Genomic DNA, 17216 nt, shown 5'->3' with positions numbered 1-17216 from the left:
GAGTTATAGGAGTTTTTAATATAGTCTGGGTACTGGACCCCTATCTGATAAGATGATGTGCAAATACTTTCTCCAACTCCGTCGGTTGTCTTTTCACAGTGCATTGCTCCTTAGAGTCTTCCTTAAAAGCGGCACTTACAGTAATATTCAATACCTGCAGCTACCTGCTGCTGTAGAGCAGCATTTACAGTAATATTCAGTCCCTGCAGTGGTGCTGTCCCAGCTCAAAGAATGCCAGTCACTGTTAGTCTGTGTTAAATTCCTAGGCCTCCTTTTGGAACTCACTCATCAGATGACTTTTACAGGCCTCAGGGGAAGCGGCTGCCACACTGCCTGCACTCTGCACTCAGCACTCACTCTGCACTCTGCACTCACTCTGCACTCTGCACTCTGCACTCTGTACTCACTCTGCACTCTGCACTCTGCACTCACTCTGTACTCTGCACTCTGCACTCTGCCTGCACTCTGTACTCTGCACTCTGCACTCACTCTGCACTCTGCACTCTGCACTCACTCTGCACTCTGCACTCTGTTTCAAATCCACCTGTGCCCCAGCCAGTCCCCAGAGATTCTGATGAGATTGGCCTATGGTGGGGACCTGGGCAGGAGATTTACAAGTGCCCCAGTGATTCTCCAGTGCCTGAAAAGTTGGGAAACACAGGAAAATAATGCATTTCAGATAAACAGTTGGGCTCACTGCGTGCTATTTGAAAATGTAACTAATAGGCCTGGCTGGTGTAGCTCAGTGGATTGAGTGCGGGCTGGGAACCAAAGGGTCACCAGTTTGATTCCCAGTCAGGGCACATGCCTGGGTTGCAGGCCAGATCCCCAGTAGGGGGCACCTGAGAGGTAACCACACATTGATGTTTCTCTCCCTCTTTCTCCTTCCCTTCCCTTCGCTCTAAAAATAAATAAATAAAATCTTTTAAAAAAGAAAATGTAACTAATATACTTTAAAAAAATGTTTAGCCAACATTTGACACCCATTTAAGTCCCCTGTAGTATGCGGCCCGGCTTAGAACCACTGGGTGGGTGGGTCTTCCTGAAACACTATTTTCTGGCTCACATACATTTAAAAAGTCCGTGGGAGAGTTCCTGGAACTTGGGAATTTCGTAGTAATCCAAAGGAACACCCACTCTTGCACAGGGCGATTTAGGGACACCCGAATCTTATGGTCGTGCACATCTGTGTAAATAGAGCAGCGTCTTTCAGCGTTCACACAGTGTTCGAACGCTGCACACCTGGCTGCATTTCCTCGGTGGTCCGCCCTTGGGGCTGCATCTCGCCGGTTTTTCAAAGCAAAGCAGGCCGTGGCTTATTTGATGGTGATTGCAAAGTGGCGATTTGTGGGCCAGAGTTGACCTTTCAAGACGCTTGTGTGACCTGCACAGTGATCAAACATTTCTTGCTTATGTGCTAACCCCAAAACGCACGAGAAGATTCCATGTGAACACCTGGATTTTCAGCTTCTTCTGAAAACCAGGCTCCCTGGCCGGGGACAGATCGGCCCTGGGAGCCAATTGGCAGAGCTGTGTAGAGGCCGCCCCCGGACCCCCTGCTCCCCACAGTTCCCTCCTGGCCCTCCTTCCTCCTTCACTTTACCCGCCTTCCCTGGAGGCAGGTGAATTTGAGAGCCCAGACCCGTCTGTCCCTTCTTGATGGTAGTTAGTTCGTTTCTGGTGACTCCAAATGAAGCCGGGCTGAGTCTAGGGAATGTGGCGTGGTGTTTCTTGTCCCCTCTCCAGCTGTGTAAAGAACCACCATTCATTTAACACGTATTTATTGAGCACCTACTGTGGGCCAGTTGCTGGGGACGCAGAGGTGAGTAAAATAGACAAGTCCCCTCGCTCCTGTTCTCTGGGAGTGAGACAGACAATAAGCAAGTCAACCTGTAAAGGGCTTTCCTGCAGCCTCCTTCTCCCGGGAAGTCCCCATCCCCATGGAGTGACGCCCAGAAGACCCTTGGCCTCATGGGAGGTCAGGGCTGAGTGGCCCTGGGCTGGCCACGGGTCTGTAACCCTCTGTGCTCCGTTCCTGCAGGGGACAAGGACCGCGCGTGCAGCGTGAAAGGTCACCTGTGGAAGCTGCTGTCCCCAGCCAGGCTGGCCACCCGGGCGCACCGCAGCAGCTGGCTGGAGACTTACCTGCTGCACCTGGAGGAGATGGGCGTGTCGGAGGAGATGCGGGCGCGGGCGCTGCTGCTGCAGCTCTGGGCCACGCAGGTGGGTGCGGCACGCGAGAGGGGGCACGCAGGTGTGGGTGTGTGTGCGTGTGTGTGTGCGTGTGTGTGCAGGACGGTGTGCATTGGTGAGTGTGGGGGTGGGCTGTGCACACAGGCCCAGTCCCCTGACTTTCTTAACTTGGATCGAGTATCGTGAACAGGATCCTCCGTGAAGTGGAGGGAGGAGGGGGTGTGGGACTGGGGGGAGAGATCGCAGAGGGCCATGAGTCCCGGTCAGTGAAGACTTGGGGTTTTCTCTGGGTGAGTTGCGAGCCCTGGGAGCAAAGGAGGGACAGGGGCTGAGGAGCAAGGGCAGAAGCAGGGACATGAGGAGGCAGTGGTGGCAGGACCAGGCTGCGGCCAGGGAAGGGATGAGGATGCGGGTAGGTTCTGGAAACACCAGGAGACAGCGCCATTCAGGAGTGGGCCTGGCCTGGGGGCAGAGGAAGCGGGGCTGAGCGTGCTGCCCCTCTGGCCTGGCTCCTGCCCCCACCCAGCCTCAGGGCCCCACCTTCTCTTGGCCCCACCGCAGTCGTGACAGTTGCTCAGGCTGACATTTCAGGGTAATTCCTCTCCCATCGACTGGCAACTTATTTTTAGTTTTCTCTCAGAGCCATTAACTGTCCCCGTAGGCAGAGGCTGGCAAGGGGCAGGGGCCGGGTTTGGTCAGCAGTTGGGCCCCATTAGTGCCTAATAGCGTATTTATGGGCAGAGGTTGGAGCTCCAAACTCTCTCCAGAATCACTCACGGAAATGACCTCTGTCAGCGGAATTGGATGCTGGCCCAGGGGCTTGAGTGACAGAAAGTCCGGGGAGCAGCCTCTGGCAGGGCCAGGAGAGCTGGACAGGAGTCGGGGACAGGACATCCTCTGAGGTTGAGTCACTGGCAGAGTCCCGAGTGCAGGCGGGTGGGAAGACCCTTGGAGAGCACAGGTCTTGAGAGCGGGGCGAAGATGCGGTGCAGCTAAGTGGTTTCAGGCGTGGGCTCTGTGAGTCACCTGCCGCTTCCTGGCGAGTCAGTCGCTTACCTCTCGGTGCCTCAGTTTACTCATCTTTAAAATGGAGGTGGCAGCGCCTTTCTCAGGGTGTGGTGAAGGGATGAAAGGGTGTGATATCTGTGCTTGGCAGGTAACGAGAGCTCAATAAATACGTTTCACAAGTATGTAGTGAGGGCCCGGTGGGTGCCAGGAGCCTTCCAGAAGCTGGGGATAGAGCAGAGAGCGGAGCCAGGACTCCTGCCCTGGCAGAGCTGATGTCCTGGTGGGAGAAGACAGACTACCGATAAACAGGCATGGAAAGTGTACCAGAGGGGATGTTTGGTGGAGCACCAATAAAGGTGGGGAAGCGGTTAGCAGAGGGGCGTGGGGAGGGCCTACTGTAGATAGGTGGTCAAGGGAGACCACCCCAGGAGGGTGACATCTGAGCAGAAATGTGAAGGAAGTGCGGGAATGCGCCATGCAGGTACACAGGAGGAGCAGCAGGTGCAAAGGCCCTGAGGTGGGGAGGAGGATGACGGAGCAGAAGGGCAGCAGGGGCCTGGCTGCTCCAGGAGGCCATGGGGAGGACTTTGGCTTTTCCTCTGAGATGGGAACCCTCTGAGGGCTCTGAGCAGAGGGGCAGCATGGCCTGTCTTCTGCTCGAGCGGGGTCATTCTGACTGTGTTGCTGGGAACTCTGTAGTGGGGGGAAGTGGAGGCAGGGTGGCCAGGAAGGGGGCCACTGCAGTTACCAGGCAAGAGAGGATGGTGCTGGACCAGGGGGCAGAGGGGGCAGTGGTGGGACTCTGGACGTGTTTCCAGGTGGAGCCAGCAGCATTGCTGTTGGCTGGTACTGGGGAGCGGGTGCGCACAAGGGCGGATCCATGTGTGGGCCTGAGCCGTGCACAGAAGGAAGTTGCTGTTACCAGGCGAGGTCGATGGCGGAAGCAGTGAGTGAGGGGGAAGAAACTGGGGGCTTGGTTTTGGGCGGAGTTTGAGATGGAGAATGGGGGTGGGTTATATCTAAAGAAAAGAGTCTGGAGTCCAAGGTTAAGGTCTGGGCTGGAGACGTCTGTTTGGGAGCTGTGAGTGTAGACACGGAGTGGGAACCGCTGGACTGGAGACCACCGGGGTGGGAGTGGGTGGGGAAGGGGCCCAAACTCTGGCCTCTCCAGTTTGGGGGAGGGAAGATGAGGGGGAGACAGCAAAGGAGACAGAGGAGGAGTGGCCCGGGGGGTAAAAGGGGGTTGGGAGGGAGCGCCCCCCTGAGGTCAAGTCAGAAAGTATTCCGAGGGGGTGACAAATGGCACTTGTGATTGCTATTGTCAGGTCAGAGTGGAGGCAAGAATAATCTTTTCAGAAGCGATCACATACATGCTGCAGACCAGCCATCCTATCGGGTACTTTACAGACAGCATCTCATAGGGTCCTTGCAAAAGCTCTGTGGGTTCAGAACTGCAAAGCCCGGGATGGCTTGTGCCTCGAGCAGTCAGCAGGATCCTCCCACACCCAGGGACCTGGAGGAGGAGAGGTGGCCTGAAGCTGAAGGTCCAGACAGGGGAAGGGGGCTGACTCTCAGGGGCCGTGGGTTGGGGTGGGCAGAGGAGGAGAGTCCCTGCAGGCCCACGTTGGCACAGGCTTCCCCCGCTCCGTGCCCCACTACTGCCCTGCTCTGGGCCTTGGACTGTGGCTTCAAGGGGCGCCTGAGGCTAGGCCAGTGGTGTCCTCCTGGGTCAATGAGGCAGGGCCCCACTGGAGAAAGCTGCACTTCCAGGGCAGCGAGTTCAGAGTCTTCTATGGTTGTGCGATCACACAGCACATGTGCGTGCACACAGACACGTGTCCACACTCACACATGTCTGTGCAGTGGGGTGAAGGGTGGTCTTTGTCACCTCCCTGACTTGCCCCAGCTTTTTCCCGAAAGCAGAGACAACTGAGCAGCCTTGTGCTCCACTCCTGCTTGGTAATTAATGAGCCGCAGCCCCCATCGGGCCATCCTGGCAAGAGGAAATGGCCTTGGCACCGAGTTAACCCAAACCTGAATTATTTATCACCTGCATTCCCCTGGCTATTTAAGTGATGAGCAGCCACTGACCTTGCCTGTCTCCGCGACCCAGGTGCTTGAGGAACCCTCAGAGGGGGCCCCAGGTCCCTGCCTGTCCTCGGGCCTGGGGGAGGGGCCAGAGGGAGGGAGCAGCCTCTTCTGAGTGCCTACTCTGTGGCCAGCACGTGGGGGTCGCTTGCATCCAGTCTCAGCGGACCCTTGTGGCTGCCCCGGAAGTGGGCATGTTGTTACTTTGGCAAAAGGGAAGTTCTGAGACCCAGAGGAGAACGTGACTGACTTGTCTGGAGTGATAGGAAGTGGGGAGCTGGGATTCAAACCCAACTCTGCCTGGTCCCAGTTCAGGGCTCTGCCTGTCTACCTTCCAGGCTGACTTCCAGGCCCCACCCTGGAGGGACACAGACGTTTATTTGACAAATACCAAGGAGCCTCTACCAGGGTGGGCTGTGGGTAGGGACTAGGAAGGGCTTAGTTTTCCTTTCAGTAAAAGGTGCACACTCGGTGGGGGAATTGAACACAGGAACGTGGCCCCTCCTTGGCACCAAACTCGTCACAGTAGCTGAAGAGGAAGAAAGGACAGAAAATTTGTTTCACTGTCTTTGATGCTCTGGTGCATTTGTTTACTGCCTTTTCTGTATGTTTTTCTTCAGCGGTTAAGATCATGCGGCTTTTTAAATCCCACTTTTTAAAAACATATTTTATTTATTTATTTTTCGAGAGAGGGGAAGGGAAGGAGAAAGAGTGGGAGAGAAATATCAATGCGTGGTTGCCTCTTATGCATCCCCTGCTGGGAACTGGCCTGCAACCCAGGCATGTGCCCTGACTGGGAATCGAACCGTGATACTCTGGTTCACAGGCCCACGCTCAATCCATTGAGCTACGCCAGCCAGGGCTAAATCCCACTTTTAATGTGACCTAATCCTGTGTCATAGGTACTTTTCCATGTCCTTGCAGAGCCATGTCAAAAAGTCACCCACTTTTGTTTCGCTTAAATGTAGTACGTTATTTTTAAAGTTCAAGCAGTCGAAAAAGACATACGCAGTGAGAAGCCAGTCTCCCCACTTCCCTACCCCCCCATCCTCAGTTACCAGGTACCTGAGTCCCCCAGAGGGTCTGTGCTTTGACGCGTCTGTCCTCTTCAAACAGACCCCCCCACGGGCCATGCCGAGCGCAGCTCTGCATCTCGCTGTTTGCATGCTTCACTCGGTCCGCCTTGGCTCCAGTCCCGAATCAGTGTCCACGGGGCGGCTTCTTTGCAACAACATCCTGTATCAGCCACAGGGTAGATCACCGTTTACCTCTTTGATCGACACTGAGGTTGCTCTCAATCTTGCTGTTACATCAGCAGCACTGTGGTAAATACCCTTGTGCAAATAACTTTTTGTCCGTGGGCACAATTAGGTCTGAGATAGTGTTACTGGGTAAACGTGGTATTTAGTGGCTCTTTAATATTCCATTGTTAACAATTGGCTGGGAGAGTCATTTACGGAAGGACAGGAATCTTCCCCCCAGGTGAGGTTAGTGGGTGGTCACCCATTGCCTCGTTAAAGGGGACCCATACACATTTCAGCCACAGGCTGGATACGTGGGTATTAAAATGTCCAGCCAAGTATAAAGTTTTTTTCCTAATTATTTAGCTAATGGGAAGTTTCCAATAACTTTTTGTTCAAGACATTCATAGTTCCCATAGTCATCATTGATCATTGCTGCTTTGCTTTATATGTACACAATTACTCACATTTTTTAAAGCAAACATGTGAGGTGTTACATCAATGTGCTGTTGTTATGCAACAAACCACCACAAAAACTCAGTGGCATACACTGACGCGCCTTTAACTCACACGCCTATGGGCCCACTGGGAGGAAGCTGGTGTAGACTGGACGGTCAGCTCTGTCCCGAGTGTCTCCCATCCTCCCCTTGGGACCCGTGGGCTAGGCAGGCAGGTGGAAACGTACAAGGTCTCTTAAGGCATAGACTTAGAACTGCTCTTCTGTCAGTCCTGCCTCATTCTATTGGCCAGAGCAAATCACACGACTCAGGCCAAATTCAAGGGGCAGAGAAATACTGTGCCTCTGTAAAAGAAGACAGTGCAAAGCCAGCTAATGGTAAGGAGATGGATACAGGGAGGTTAAAGAGTTGGGGCCAAGGATGCAGTCATCCTTGGATGTTAAGTCATCCTAAATTGGCACACTTCGTGGCTATTATTGACACTTTTTGGCTGGTTAGCTATGAAGATTACCTATGTGACCTCATACCAGTGATTTTGCTCAAGGTCAGGGATGCCCGGGATGGTCTTGAGGTAGGAGCCATTGGACTCTGCCAAAACCACAGTGCAGTTCTCGGCCATGTTCTGAGGCTAAAGACAGAGGCCATGCCTAGGTGTTTGGCAGGGGTGGGGACTCAGGCCTCCTGCCCCTTGTGCTTCAGCCAGGGCTGCATCCGTGGGGTGGGTCAGGTGGCTCTCGCCCCAATGTTGTCCTTGCAGTGATGCACAGGGGCTCTTCCTCACTGCAGGGGAACATGGGTCCGGCTGCCTTCTGGCTTCTGCTATTCCTCCTCAAGAACCCCGAGGCCCTGGCCGCCGTCCGTGGAGAGGTCGAGCAAGTCTTCTGCGGTGCAGAGCCGCCTGTCTCCCAGATGGCCACCCTCCCGCCGAAGGTTTTGGACAACATGCCTATACTTGGTGAGACGGTCAGACCCTTCAGACCCTTCCCCAAAGCCTGGGTCACCGTGGCCCCCTGAGCCTTCCCCTGCGTGAGCTCCCATCGTCCAGGCTCCATCAGTGTCCTGTGGTCTAAGGTCCCCTGAGCCTCCTACTTTCTTAGACCCAGCGTCTCCATGCCTCAGTCTCAGCTGTTCATAGTCTCGGTAGGAGATTTTTTTGTTACAAATGACAAAAAAACTAACTTATGCTGGCTGAAGGGGGAAAAAAAGACTTTATTTGGGGCAAGTAACTAGAAAGTGCAGAGGTTCTAGCTTCAGGTATAGGTAGATCCAGGTGCTCTAACAATGCCATCAGAACTCAGTCTTTCTTCATCTCCCAGCCTCACTGTCTGCTGGGTCAGCTCCAGTCTCAGACTGGCAAGATGGCCACCAGAAGCTCCAAGCTGACGAGCCCGTGGCCCGTGAGGGCGGGCCTCTCTGCGGCATTCCTACCCAAAGTCCCAGGAGTGTGTCTCCTTGGCTCTCTTTGGGTCATATGCATATCTTTGCCCAGTTGGGGCTCAGAGGATTGGGATGCTCTGATTGGCCAATCATAGCACAGCCTGATCCCAGCAGTCGATAGTGGAACCACCAGCCCAACCCCTGATTGTAGGAGAGGGGTGGTCCCTAGAAGAAAATCAGGGGACTGTTTCCAGAAGGGAAATGCATGCTGGGCAGGCAGAAATAATGAATGTTGATGGCCTGCTCTCGGCCTTGTCTTCTCTGATGATCTGTGCCCCCGCCCTTTCGCACAGCTTCTCTCCAGATTAGACCCCAGTCCACCTGTCTGTGGTCTCAGAGGGACTGTAGCAGTAACCCTCCTAAGGCCTCTTGCAGTTCACCACAGTCGCACCACTGGCCTTCTTGGCCTCCCTGTGGGATGGTGGACAAGTCATGCCCCCTTTCTGAGCCTCCTCATCTTCCTCTGTAAAACGAGAGCTGGGGGGTGGCATTTGAGTGGCTCAGAGGACAGCTGCTGACCCTTCCTTGTCCCAACCTGGTGCAGACAGCGTGCTGAGTGAGAGCCTCAGGCTCACAGCTGCGCCCTTCATCACCCGAGAGGTCGTGGTGGACCTGGCCCTTCCCATGGCGGATGGGCGGGAATTTGCCCTGCGGCGTGGTGACCGCCTCCTCCTCTTTCCATTCCTGAGTCCCCAGAAGGACCCAGAAGTCTACACAGACCCAGAGGTAAGTAGCATTTCAGGGACCATGGGGAGAAAGCAGTGGCTTCCAGCTGAGCCAGGTCTGAGTGGCATCCTCACTCTGCTGTGTGACCTTGTGTGACCTTGTCCAGGTGACTTCACCTTTCTGTGTCTCTGTTTCCTCACCTGTGAAATAAACCTCATAATAGCACCTGCCTCATAGGGTTGTTGGGAAGATTAAATGAGATTATATACGGAAGGCCTTCATCGTGCCTGGCACACGGTGAACGCTTTTAAAATGATAGCCGAATGGTTTTCCTTTTTTCAGAATGTTATAACGCCAGCTTCTCAACCCTTTTGCCTCTTCCTGGAGGGGGAAACTTGCACAATTTCTAATAGATTTGGGTGCTTCCTGTATGCCAGGTATACTGTTCTATATGCTCATCTCTCCATCCATTCATTTATCCCCCATCTATTCACTGATCCATCCATCTGTCCGTCTGCCCATCCATCCTCCAGCCATCCATCCATCCACCCCCCCATGGTCCTTTCATCCATCAGTCTGTCCACTGGTGTGTTCACCCAGCACTTACTCTGTGTGAGGTCCTGTTCTCAGATACAGTTCTCACCTTACCACTGTACAGTGCAATGGAATTGGCATTCTCTTTTTAAAAGTAATGTCTTTAAAATACAAAAGTAACATATACTTATGGAATAGAAATATATAGACATGTATTTAAAGGTAAAATTTGTCTTCTTTCCCTTCCTCTCCAGTTCTACAGAGTTCCCTAATTATGGTTGGGAGTGTGTCCTTTTAATTATTTGGATGCCTTTAGAGATGTATATATGCTCACACACATGTGGATAGATAAGTGTGTGAATAGGGTCATACAAAGCATGCCATCCCAAAACTTGCTTTTTTCACTAATAGTCTTAAAATTTTTACCCTGGCTGGTGTGGCTCAGTGGACTGAGTGCTGGCCTGTGAACAAAAAGGTTGCTGGTTCTATTCCCAGTCAGGACACCTGCCTGGGTTGCAGACCAGGTCCCCAGTAGGGGGCGTGCGAGAGGCAACCACATGTTGATGTTTCTCTCCCTCACTTTCTCCCTTCCCCTCTCTCCAAAAATAAATAAAAATCTTATTAAAAAATTTCCTCCCGCGTCAGCACACACAGATCAAGCCCAGCCTTCTAAATAGCTGCCACACCTAATTTTTTAACCAATCCCTTATTCGTTGCCCTTTATATAGTTTTCTGGTTTTTTCCTCTGGTGAACAAGACCACAGTGAACATCCTCATAGCTTTTCTCCATGCACGGGTGTTGTGGGGGTGGAGTCAGACATGGGCCTGCTTCCTCTCTCAGGTATTCAGATATAACCGGTTCCTGAACCCTGATGGATCGGAGAAGAAAGACTTTTACAAGGACGGGAAGCGACTCAAGAACTGCAGCATGCCCTGGGGGGCTGGGCACAACCAGTGCCTGGGCAGGGGCTACGCCACCAGCAGCATCAAACAGTGAGCATCAGGGGCTGGGGAAGGGGAGACCCTGCTCTGCCGGGTGGGCCCGCACCTTCTCTCCCAAGACCGCGAGGCAGGCCAGGGGAAGGGTTAGGACGGGCAGAGGCTTCGAACGGGCAGCCCCTGAGCCTCGTCTTGCCCACAAATCTACTTTTCTGTGTTTTTAAAAACGTGTGCTAACTCGTAAGAATCAGAAGAGCTCATGTAAAAAAAACCCCAGCTTTCTGATTTCTTTTGAAATAATCAGATCTGGCAACAGGTTCTTCCTGCAAGCCCAGTGTCCGAATGTCGAGCTCCCTGAATACCAAACATGGCATCTGTGCAGCTGACCATGGCCGTGCGTCTGTGGCTGCTGTGCTGCGCAGAACCTCTTGGCAGGAGCTGGCCCAGCGTCCTCACACCCTTTGGTTCTTTTAAGGCCTCCTTCATTCTCTTCCCCAAGAGCCTTGGCCCCCAGGTCACTAACCGGTGGGACCCAGGGTTAGGACATCCACCTTGTCCCTCTGTCCAGCCCCTGTGCCATCGTACGTTGGGTGACGTGTTTCCTTGACAGTAAAATGGGGTGCTGGTCATACTACATCCCAGGGGTGTTGGGACAAAGGAAAGGGATCTTTCTAAATTTAACCCACTGCCTGGTTCATTGTCCGCACACAATACATGTGAGTTATTATTGTAATTACTGGTATCACTACTATGAACGGGCAGGCAGTATGCTAAGTGAATGGGCACGTTGCATTAACCTCTCGGCCTCAGTTTTTTTCCAGCAGTAAAGTGGAGATCATCAGATAGCCGGTTCTGCTCTAATGCTTCATGAGCATTCCGAACAATCAGTGGGCCGTGAGAAATCAGGCATCAAACACCACAGGGGTAGTGCGAACAAGGGTAGGGGGGCCAGGGCCCAGCAGTCAGAAACCACCACGTCAGTGACCCGTGAAGAAGGAGATAAAAACCTAGGGGAAAATGGTAGTAGAGGTTTACACATGTTAAATGGTTAAGAAATACCCAAGCGCTACAGTAAACATGGTACTTTATTCTTAAAATGACCTGAAGTTCGCAGTGGAAGTGGACAGCGGATTGCAGCCGTGAGCTACTATGACGTGTGGGAGGAGGGTGATCTGAACCTGGGCACTGATGTGGGTGAGGTGGTGCATGACCCCCAAAACACAGGCACGCCCACGCCGTGGACTGAGGTCATTGGTGGATAGAGTTTGGGTGTGTGTGCGTCTTGTGAGTTCCTACTCAGTTCTGCTCAGCTGGGGCCAGGCTTTTGCATTTTGCTTATGTTGCTCACCGGTCAAATTTTCCATAAGCTGAGGTGAAGTTTGCATTAAGCTTCACTTGTTCCCTAACACATCAGCCACCTTGGAGCAAACTCAGGGGTTCAAAACAAGTGGCACAGCACAGCCGACTGGAGCTACTAGTTTCTAAAGCTTCTGGACAGGTCGGAAAACAAGGGAGATAATGGATGCTAAATATTTAGCACAGTGTCCAGCACGTAGCGTATCAGTAAGTTAGCTAACTTGTTATTTTTTTTTTAACTTGTTATTTTTATCTCACTTAATTATCATGACAACCCCACGAGGTAGATGTCAGTCTAACACTGAGGTGAAATCATTGGCCAGGTCACGCACCCGGTGAGTGGAGGTACCCGGAGGCAAAGCCAGGTGTGGGTCCAGGGCCCCCTGGCATCCTACAGCTTCAGAGCCAGAAGGGATATAGCCCACCTTTTTTAGCTTCTTTGACCAGAGAGAAACTGAGGCCCAGAGTGGGAGAGAAACTCGATGAGGGTCAGACATCCTTAAGAGGCACAGCCCGGCTATCCCGTCCGTAGTGCAGACTTTGCTCTGTCCTCTTCCCCCTTCTTCGTTCATTCAGTAAGATTCAGGAGTCCTTGCCCTGCGCTCTGCCTGACACTGGGCCCCTGGCCCTCAGTGGGGGGATGGCGGTGGGACAGAGCAGGTGAAGATCCCGTGCTCTCCCTTCCTGACACAGGCGGTGCCGAGTGAGACAAGGCAGGTGGGCGGGGAGCAGCCAACGCCAGGCAGGGCAGCTGCCACCTTTTTTTTTTTTTGATGGACACACCGATTACATCATACACACAGTGCATGTACTTACCCCGATGCATTTCCAGGAGATGGCAGGCAGGAGTGCTCCTTCTCGCAAAGCTGGTCCGTTCTGGCAGTTTTCCCACAGACCCGGGCAAGTGTCTCCAGGGAGGGCTGCCTATTCCTAATCTCACAAAGGCAGCCTGTGGTTTTGCAGCGGCCCCGACCGGGGCAGGCACTAGGGGTTCCAGGGCTTTGGGCATGGGGAGATAGGCGGGGAGGGGAGTCAGGGCGAGTCATTGTTCATACTGGTCAGGAGAAGCTGGTCTGTGCCGGGCCAAACGACCCCCGTCTCTGGCTTGTGACAGCAAAGGCTTTGTTCCCACTCGCGCATGGGCTGTGGGTTTGGGGGTTGCTTCCCCTCCATGCAGAGACTCAGCCTCTTTCCCTCTCAACATGAGGCCCACACAGCTGCCATAGGAAGGGAGAGCTGGGCGTCCAGCCCCTGCTCCGATATGCTGTGATGTGAACTTGACAGAGGTCGCTTCTGCTCACAACCTGTCAACCGGAACCAGCCCTCGTGTGGGAGCCCCCGGGCCATCTGTGCCCCGCTCTCTCACTCTCCTTCTCCCCCTTTTCCCCAAGGGAGAGTTGGGGTCAGACTCCAGAGGAAGGCATCGCTGTCCTGCCTTATTCCAAACATGCCCCCGTGCTTCCTCTCCTTCACGCCCTCAACGCCGTCTCTTTGCAGATTCGTGGTCCTTGTGCTGATGCACTTTGACCTAGAGCTGGTCAACCCAGATGTGGAGATCCCGGAGTTTGACCTCAGCAGGTATGGCTTCGGGCTGATGCAGCCAGAACACGACGTGCCCGTCCGTTACCGCGTCCGGCCGTGAGCTCCAGGAGCAGCCGGGGCTCCACACGCTCGCCCCCACCCAGCCCACACCCGACTGATTGCCCAATGTTCCGTGTCTGCATCTGAGCTTTGAATACCTGACGGCTCCAGCTGTAGCACTTTCCCTTTTTTCCTGGAAGGCTGGTCCAGGGGAAGGGAAAAAAGGAAGCCCAGAGAAGGTTTAATGAGGCTCTTTCTGCTCCTAGCTCTCCTTCCTCCTTTCATCTTATGACACGCACAAAAGCTAGGGCAGAGAGGACAAACAGGAGTCCTGATTGCCACTCCCCCAACTCCCAGAGGGGCCACCATCCTAGTCCTTGACAATGGTGCAGTTGAGGCCTTAACCACTCAGAGCAGCTGCTGGCTGTGAAAAGGCCAGTTGGGACCTAGCAGTGTGTCCCGTGCAATAAGCTCATCCCCAAGTTATTAAACTAGCTGCAGCCAAAGGAGTCCTCAGCGGACCTGTTTCCAGTCCCCTCATCTCTCCATTTGCACTGAGTCTTGAGGAAATGCAGGAGGGTTTTCCCAGAGCTGGTGCAGCCAAGATTCAGGTCGTGGGCTTCCTCTGAGAAGCCCACCAGGCTCTGAGCAGTACAGCTCACTGTTCTGGAGTCATGGGCTCTCTGTGGGACAAGCTTTGCCAATGCTGAGACTGGAGATGTGAATAAGACAGGCCCAGGCCCCCCAGGACGGTGCAGATGGAAGGAAGCAACCAGGCTCATTGGACTGGGCCAACCAAAGAAAGAGGAGGCTTTGGTTTCCTACATTCTACATCAGAGGCTCCAGGCGTGAGCACCATCCAGTCTGCAGACTTGTTTTGTTTGGCCTGCACTTAGAACATATTGTCCATCGGTTGTTTTCCTACCATCTTTGGGAGAGTTGATTCAAAGTGTCCAGCTTCTCTTGAAAATGTGGAGGATCTGGGCACCCTGGACCGCCTCCCTGATCCGGACTTGTGCACACTGGTTCACCAGGGTTTCTACTTGGTGGAATTTTTTCTTTCTGCTTCTCTCTCCATTCATTGTACCTCCTGGCCCATGAACACGTTCCAGTTTGAGAAGCCTGTTCTAACTCTCACAAGTGACCTTTTAGGAGATAGCAGGAACTGTCTCCTTCTAGCTGGTCTTCGGTTCACTGGTCCATCTTCCTGCATGCACGACCTTCTGAACAAGCAGATCAATGATGAAAACTTGCCTTTGTATCGATTTAGGGGGAGAAGGAGTTCAAAGAGAAAAGTTGCCTAGAAACCTTTATGATGATAGTGTTATTAATATTAGGCTCTGTTTACTGAGGACTCTCCAAATGCCCGTGACAGGCACAGTGGACACAGCGTTTCTACTTCTCACATCATCTCTGCAAAGAGGGGGTTGGTTGTTTGTGCCTTTTGGCCGACGAGGAAACAGGCTCCGAGAGGTGCAGCGGCTGCTGGGCTCGCACAGCTTACCAGCTGGTGGAACTCAGCAGAGGTATTGTCCCACTAGCAAATGCATCCCCGGGCTCAAGGGGGCGGGTGGTGGAGGGACAGTTCTGTTTGGCCTCAGAGCCAGAGGCACCCATGGGTGGATGCATCTCGTGAGATGCACACACACATACGTACATACAGCTGGGTCCCTTCAGCTTTAGCTGAAGGAGAAGAGAGGACCTGAGATCTCTGAATGTTTGAGGCATCGGTCTCTTCCTGGAGCAGCACTGGGGCTTGGGAGCTTCCCTAGCTCTCAGCTTCCAGGCGCCCCCAGGATTCCCAGACAGATACTGTGATTGGCAGGAGGCGGGATATCCCCAGGGAAACCCATCTTCACGCATGGGTGACCCCTGCTGCCGCCTGCTTCTTAACTCCGCAGGAAATCAGGGCTGGCGGCTTTCAGTGGGAAGATGGAGCTAGTTTCCATGGCAACCCTCAGCTGCCTCATCCTGGCTTGCAAGTGAAGGAAGAAGGCCGGCCAGCAGAAATAGCAGCAGGAAGGTTTCTATGCGAGGCTGCTACCCTGGGGTGGCGGGGGGAAGCCCTCATGACTCTCCTCTTCCAAATCAGGGACCCTCTGTCACTGAGATTAGATGTGGACACACTCACCTGTGTCCACAAAAGGGCCAATTTCCTGTGAAGGTGGCTCACCTCCTTGAAGCCACAGTCATTAGCAAGAGACCATTGTCCCACCAGGCAGCTCCAGCTGGTACCAGAGATCTTGAAGGGCAGTTTAGGAGGCAGTGATTTGAGCCTTCCTCTATTTTCATCTTTCTCTTTTTCTTTATTCATCTTCTTCTTTTTTCTAAAGATAAAAAAGAGGGAGAGCTGAGTGGGTTGGCTCCTTGCTACAGGTCGGTTAGGAAGGTACCCGGACGCCATTGCTTTTCTTCATACTTTGCTTTAGAATCCCGCAACTGCAGGACCCGTGTTAGAAACACTCAGGTTGACCCAGTGAAGTGTTGCCTTAACATCGCCATATTATTTTTGCTACCTTCTCTGTTGCTGTTGCCAGATATTTGCCTTTAAACAGACTTGTTTTTTTTTAAACTTATAGTTGTTTGTAAAGGGAACTTTTATTTTGATCACTACCATGAATGGACCAGGTGTACAGCTCCTTGTCAGAAATGCACAGTGACTGTGAAAACTAAAATTGCTCGGCGGGGGTCTCCATGCGGGTGTCACCATGGCTCAGAGCCTGAGATCTGTCACTGTTCGAGTGTGGTGTTGAAGCCAGGCCAGCACCACCCTGAGACTTTCTCCTTGACAGTCACTGGATGAAAAGGACAGGTAAAGGACTGAGCTGCTCTCCACGTGGGTCACCTGTGCATTCCACCTGCTCTGAGAGCCACCCAGGGTCTTCGGCCACCAGTGGGCCCTGAGCAGGCTGAGCTGGTGATGTCCCACCTGCCCATTCTCCAGATGAGCAAGTTGAAGTATCTTGCCAGAAGTCACTGATTTTGATGTGTTCCTTTAAAAATAAAGAATGTTTTGTGAGTAGCAGTGATTGTGATGCCTTGCTGTTTAAATGAGTCCTATTTTCCCATAATATTGTTGAGCAGAAACGTGCTGAAATACACGAAATCATCCTTGTTTGTGAAACTGCCTCCGAGTGTGATTCAGATGGAGAGAGCCAGCTGTGTCTGGAATGGCCGAGTTAGCTGCTGGGACAGGAGCACGGAGCGCCTGCCCTGGGCCCAGCTCTGAGACAGGGCCCTGAGGACGAGGCCATGCCTCCGGGACAGGCATCATTACCTCCATCTGTACAGGGGAAGGAGCTGAGGGGCAGAGGAGGAGGAGCGGCTTGCCCGAGATCATGCGCCTAGGAAGTAGTAGATGCAGGATTCAAGTGCAGGCCCCCCTGCCCCCTGAGACTGTCCCCATCACTGGTCCTCCTGGTGGCAGAGAGGGGCAGGGTACCCATGGAGGGGACTTTGGGGTGGAGGCTCACAGGCCCAAAGCAAAAAAGCTGCCTTAAAAATTCATTACATGTTCTCTGTCCTTTACCACATGTAGGGATTTGTTTAAATTTTAAGAAGGCAGGGGGATGAATTGCATTTGGGAAAAATTAAAAAGAGAGAAAATTATTTTTTTTCCTCCCAAATATTTGAGTAAGAGATAATGTACAGTGGCAAATGTCCCCCCTCCCCCACCATCAGTTTGTGAGGGGGCCAGGCAGGCACATCTGGTGGG

The 17216-nt window shown here is 53.1% G+C and overlaps 1 protein-coding gene across 1 annotated transcript in view; it reads left to right on the top strand.

Moving 5' to 3' along the window:
* PTGIS (prostaglandin I2 synthase) overlaps nt 1–16520 on the top strand; it is a 41131-nt gene extending 24611 nt beyond the window's left edge. The window contains exons 6-10 of the mRNA XM_037167138.2: nt 2042–2223; nt 7775–7943; nt 8970–9151; nt 10467–10618; nt 13418–16520. Of these exons, the coding sequence (XP_037023033.2) occupies nt 2042–2223; nt 7775–7943; nt 8970–9151; nt 10467–10618; nt 13418–13562 (830 nt within the window). The 3' untranslated portion in view covers nt 13563–16520. The remainder of the gene's footprint in view (nt 1–2041; nt 2224–7774; nt 7944–8969; nt 9152–10466; nt 10619–13417) is intronic.
* The last annotated feature ends 696 nt before the right edge of the window (nt 16521–17216 follow it).

This window comes from Artibeus jamaicensis, unplaced genomic scaffold (assembly GCF_021234435.1).
Source record: "Artibeus jamaicensis isolate MK-2021 breed Jamaican fruit bat unplaced genomic scaffold, CSHL_Jam_final contig_685, whole genome shotgun sequence".
In the NCBI taxonomy this organism is placed as follows: domain Eukaryota; kingdom Metazoa; phylum Chordata; class Mammalia; order Chiroptera; family Phyllostomidae; genus Artibeus; species Artibeus jamaicensis.
This window is presented reverse-complemented; position numbering and strand designations above follow the sequence as displayed.